General features: G+C 39.9%; 1 protein-coding gene across 2 annotated transcripts; it reads right to left on the reverse strand.

Annotated features, from left to right (window-relative positions):
* Positions 1-434: 434 nt before the first annotated feature.
* On the reverse strand, positions 435-5,759 carry LOC132927942 (short transient receptor potential channel 4-like). 2 transcript variants are annotated; one of them, XM_060992510.1, is made up of 2 exons: positions 4,933-5,759; positions 435-2,596 (listed from the first exon to the last, which is right to left on the reverse strand). In XM_060992510.1, exons 1-2 carry the CDS (start codon positions 5,371-5,373, stop codon positions 1,124-1,126), a joined length of 1,914 nt encoding a protein of 637 aa, XP_060848493.1. In that variant the 5' UTR covers positions 5,374-5,759; the 3' UTR covers positions 435-1,123. The 2 variants fall into 2 exon arrangements, with proteins under 2 accessions (XP_060848493.1, XP_060848491.1); XM_060992508.1 differs by having other exon boundaries at positions 4,897-5,759.
* Positions 5,760-6,213: the final 454 nt, after the last annotated feature.

Below are 6,213 nucleotides of genomic sequence, written 5' to 3' on the forward strand. Positions count from 1 at the left end.
CTAATACAACGTTTAGTTAAACTGTAAGTCGATAGTCAACAAATAATATATACATATACTATTTAACTCTGAAAATTTCGATTTCCTACAAGAGTGAATATTTAGCTCAATTCGGTTCAAAAGAAGTTATATATTTTGTGTTTAATTACCATACGGCCGTCTGGGTCACACGTACAGTGATTGTACAATTTTCTATTTTTGTTTTAACAATAACTAAACGTTTTCTTAAAAACCTAAACGTCTAATGGTTAGTCAGTACCTATAAATAACAATATAGAAATATATATTAAGTTTTGAATCGAGATATTTGTCAAAAGTCATTAGGTTCATCGATTTGAATAATTAAAAAAATGCACATGATTTAGAAAGCGAAGGAAAACATCGGATATATACAGGTAAAATATAGTTTGTTATTACATAATATATTAGTGAACAGAAAATATTAAAAAAAATTGTTGAATTCAAAAACATAAAAAAAAAAAAATACAATTATCCATTAAATATCACAGTAAATATATAACAATAATTATAATATACTCCTGCAGTGACGTCTGCGCGGTCCGATTTTCTAGGGCGGAGGAGTGGGGAGATCGTTGTCGATTATAATTTAGTATCCATTATTATGCACCTACCATTATATTCATTCGTTATCATTATGACGACTCGACTGCGACATAATATATTATGCAACAATATTATATAATATCGTCGCGCAAAAAAAATATCAAAACCTATCTCCGTGTAGCTACTGCAAGCAGTGTCCAACGGGGCGCAACGGGAAATATCGTTTTAAAATTATGTTTCTATCATTGTTACATTACAACATGATATTATTATAACAATATGACGTATGCTTATAAATATTTTTAAATAGTTTACAGATGAATAACGATAATCACGGACGACGGCGATGTAAAAAAAAACGACGCGGTGCGATGACGACAAAACGAGTTGTCGGCCGTGCAGGGGTGACGGTTAGTGAAAACGAGCGTGATGGGAGCGGTGAAGGGGGAATGGGGGGGTGGGAAGAGGGAAAACCGCGACGGCGAACGTGCGGCAGTGCTGCCGGGACGAATGACAATGACGACGGCGGCGGCGGCGACATTTGTTATTATCGCGCGTTTCAGTGTTCGGCGGGCGCCCTGTGCATCGTGAAATACCGCTTGATGATCTCGGCCATGAGGTCGCGGTACTCGGGGGCGGCGGCCGTCGATCGGCTGTCGAAGTCGCCCCGGCCGTCGTCGCCCGGCAAGAAGCTGTAGCCCCGCGACGACTTGGACACGTACCGTTTGGCGCAGAACAGCAGCCCCGTGGTGGGCAACAGGTTGAACGGCGGCGGCAGGTCGTCCTGCAACATGTAGCTGACGTACACCTTCGTCCGGCCGAACAGCCACTCGTACTCGGCGTTGTCGGTGACGCCCTGGAACGTGTCCGACATGGCGGCAATGAGCATGTTCATCATGACCACCACCATGAGCACCTCGAACACGGCGAACAGCCCGTAGCCCACCAGCTGCGTGAACTGGTGCGTCTGCGCCTCGGCGTCCGCGTGGCCGGCGGCCGGGGCCGCGTTGCCCACCACCACGTTGGGCGCGTCCAGCGACGTCATGCAGAATATGCCCCAGAACAGCGTCTTGAACGTGTCGGGCACCGTGACGAACGAGTCCTCCTGTCTGGTGGTCTCGCCCGTCTCCGGGTCCTTGTACACCATGCCCGCGTAATACGAGTAATACGTACCCAGGCCGCACGTGAACGCCGCCATGATGATCACCAGAAACGTGGCGAACTTGCCGAAGTCGTGCAGCACCTTGCCGAGGGACACCTGCATGGGCCCCACGTAGTAGTTGAGCTGGCACAGGAACAGCAGCCGCAGGTACGCCATCACGGTGGCCACGGTGAACAGGCCCTCGGCCAGCAGCTGCGGGTCGGCCCAGTGCCAGTACTTCCGGTCCAGGTGGTGGTCCGACTCGCGGCCGGCCCGGACGCCGGCCACCGCCCAGCACAGGAACGCCACGATGAACAGCGTCAGCTTGACCGTGTCGAACACGTTCCACAGGTTCTTGAAGAACCGGCCCGGGCCCTGCTGCAGCCGCAGCTTCGTCTTCTCCACCACGTGGCCCAGCACGAACACCACGATCGGCAGCCACGTCCGCAGTTCCGGCGCGCCCCTGCGCGTCTTGAACTTGTCCGCGTTCGAGTGCGCGAACAGCAGCCCGAGGAACACCAGGTAGGTGACCAGGCTGTTGAACATCCGGTTGATCGGCAACCGGTTGAACTGGTTCAGCTTCGAGTTGGGCGCCAGCATTCCCAGCGCCACCGTGACCGGCAGCATGCAGAACCGCCACAGCAGGTACGCCAACTTCCGCTGCCCCGAGTACGCCTTCCACTCGATCCAGTCGCCCAGCCACGCGGTTTCCAGCACCTGTTGGATGTTGATGTGCGCTACGAACTCCTTCTGCTTGTAATCCATGGCTGTGATCAGTCTCGGGTACGGGAACTGACCTCTGAACTTGCAACCGTCCCGATTTCGCAACATGATCTTGACTTCGTCCGACGTCCTGCAGTTCACTATCATTTCCACCGCGAATTGTCTAACCTGAAGTCCAAAACGATAATTCGTTGTCTTAATATCACACGTGTTTCGTCCCGATAAGAAATCATGTATTATGTAAATGTCATTGAGAACGCAAAGGAAGTATATCGAAATAATAAATAAAAAATAATAATGCAGTAGCCTGCGATGACTAAAAACATTAAACATGTTATGTTTAAATAAAGTATTGTAATCGTATTTATTTCAATTCTTACTCTATAACCTAAAATATATATTAAACTATTATCTGTTATTTCGATAACATAATTTGACATGAGCTGTATAGTAACATTATACAAGGTGATTTACCAAGCACGCTCACCCTTGTTGTTTCATTTAATAATGAAAAAATAAAGTCCCTCTTAAAAAAAAAAAATAAACAAAATAAAGAAGTTACAATACTTCCCTAAAGAAAGCAAAATCTTATAAAAATATTCAAACTTAATGTATTTGACTTATACAAATATAATAAAGTAAACCTACAACATCCTATTTGACCTAACTCAAATTGTTATAAATTTAAAAATATATATTAAGAATATTTAAATCTACACCTTAATAACCAAAAACATCTAAATATCGGGGACAGTGAACCCAGCTAGGGCACATGTGTCAAAAGTAACATGTTGCCCAATTTTTTTAAAACGTTCTATCAGCATGAGAGAGGTGACACCTATGACATATTACTGGCAAGTGAATTTTTTTTTAAAACTTTGATTGCAAAATGTTGGCACACGACTCGAAAAAGGTTTGCCACCTCTAGTATATATAATATACTACAGGAACGTAAATTATGTAATCAAGATAATAACGATAAGTGCAATTCCTATATAGACAGTATAACATTAATAACATTTTCAACAATAGTCAATAGTACCTACAATTGTCATTACTGCGTCAAACAAATAACAATGCAACTGTCGAATAAAAAATAAAAGTTTAATCAATAAATAAAAGATACATTAAAAAAATAAAAACTATTATTATAATAATAAAGCTATTGAGATATGCTATATTGTGCGACTGATCTGTAATACACGTAAGAGTATGTGTATAATGCGAAAAATGTTTGAAAACTTTTTAAAGTTAGACATTAAAACGAACAATATAAGTTTCTATTAATTTTTCATATACCTAATTATTAATTATTTACTTTTAAAATTGGATTTATTATCTATAACACGTCTTGAAAGTTGAAATCACATAAAATATTATTTACTGTAGAAACTGATTGGTTACTTTTTCATCCGGTGTTGTATATTTCCCTTTGAGGATTATTGATCTGTTTTTATATCCATTTCAAGTATAAATAAGCATTATTTTAAAGGCAAAACATAAAAATTGTGAAAACAATGTGCACTTTGTAATGATTGTGATGAACCTTTTAACTTAAAGACAATGACGACCAAACACGTTAGTCGTTAAGGTCACATAATAAAAATTGTAGTTGGATTTCCCATTTATAATCTATACACATATACCTACTATGAATATTGAGTCAACGATCACAAACATTACTAAATTTGAATAACATCGAAGGTAAATAAATTATGTTTTATAATTTTCAATCGTTATAAATTATAGCTCATAATTATTAATTTGGTGTTTATTTAGTGATTTACTATTTTCCAATAACATAGCCATATCTAATTTTATTTGTTTCTAATATTTTTTCATATTTAAGCAATATATAAATATGTCAATAATATGTTTAGTCCTTAAATAATAATTTAAATCTAAACATCAGCTCGGCAAACCTCACAGAGAAACAATATTTAATAATAATATTAAAATAATGGTTAAAACACTTAAAACTGAAAACTGATAAATTGGCATACGTTCAAAGGCGAATTATCAGTGATATATTTTTTTCATGACAAGCGATATGACGAGTTATAACACTGGACGGGTTTTTTGAGGTGATGAGAATACGGATCACACAAACAGTTTTAATCGTGATGAACCGTTCGCAAATATTTTGGACGGTGGGCTGAATATAGAGAATCAGTTGGCCACGATGGCACCGAAGGTTAGCAGTAATAAGTAAGGTATGGTTATATGACAAAATATAGAGTACTTATTTAAGTTTGTATTTGTGTTAGCACTGAGTATTGTAATAACAACTGAAAGTGTAATGGTATACCGCGATTACAGTCGGCATTTCGGTAAATGGGTCCCGTGTATCTGTTCGTATTTAAAAACCGTTTGATTAGAATATTGTCCCTACTGTCCCTACTTCACCTGTGCAATAATACAGATTATCGGTGGCCATTGCGATGTGTTACAATCTGTGATTAGATCACCTGTGCGGCCATATACGTGTACGTAGCGTTGTGCACCTGTTCGGCGGATCCGCACCGCAACAGCTCTTCGTGCAACCGGAAGCACTCGAGTACCGGATCGGAACAGGAAGACGTGGTGCATATGAACGTCGGGTTGCTGATGGCCCAGTACCCGTTCAACCGTTTGCAGCTGTCGGCCACCGCGTCGGCGCGCGAAGCCGAGACCATGCACTGGTCACTGCAGGTGCACCGCGGTGGATGCGGCCTGTCCAGCTTGTGGCCGCGGTTCACCAGGTACTCGACAGTCTCGTACAGGCCGCATTGCGCGGCCAACATCAGCGGCGTCATGAACCGCGGAAACTCTTCCGAATCGGCGTCGTCTTCCGGATCGGCTCCGTTAACGTCGTCGTCCGACCGCACACGATTCCAGCCAATGCCCTTGCCCCGGTTTCCCGTTCCGTTGTTGGTCTCGTCGAATTCCAGCAGCCGGTCCAACATCTTGAGATTGTCGTACGTGATCGCCAACAGTATCAAGTCACCGATTTTCACGTCTGCAGTTTATATATACACGTTACCGGCAATGGTCATAGTTAGGCACTGTCAAGAATGACTAGAAAATAATAAAATTGCTTGAATTATGTAGGGACGGATTTTATTTCTTTTTAAAATTTAAATTTTTGACAATGCCTAATAAATACAGGAAATATTACTACAATAGATTTCTAAAATTATGAATATTGTCTACCTAGGCAATAATATTATCAATAGTTCTTTAGGTTGCAATAATTAAAGGCACGACTAAATTAACTGTCATTAAAATATATTTGCATTTAAGAGTACGACGAGTGCACTTCTAAATTGCAAGGCTAACATTATTATTTATTTTTTTTTTTTATATCCGAATGATCCTTTAATATACCATCTAAACATACTACCAAATTCGGGTTGTTGCAAAGCTCGTATTTTTATATTATTTATATTTATTCTTTGGTACCGAAATATCAATATACGGCATTCAATATTATTGTTAAAACAAAATGTGTTGTTATTATATTATTATTACGTACTGTATTTTTCTAAATCATTCATATTTTTCTTTTAAAATGTACAGTTTAAATTGTTTAATATTTTGATGTTAAGGTGTTAAAGTGTTTAATTTTTGCGAATAAGGGTGATATGAATTCAAAAAAAAAAAAAATTGAGAACCACTGCCCTAATCATCAACATTTAAAATAGTATTAAACTTTCACAAAAAAGTACGTTAGTAAAAATTATGATAAAATAATTAACTAATGAACTACTGAAAGTCTTTGTAATAAATTATGCATTTTGTAGTAA

Source organism: Rhopalosiphum padi, chromosome 3, assembly GCF_020882245.1.
Source record: "Rhopalosiphum padi isolate XX-2018 chromosome 3, ASM2088224v1, whole genome shotgun sequence".
Classification (NCBI taxonomy): domain Eukaryota; kingdom Metazoa; phylum Arthropoda; class Insecta; order Hemiptera; family Aphididae; genus Rhopalosiphum; species Rhopalosiphum padi.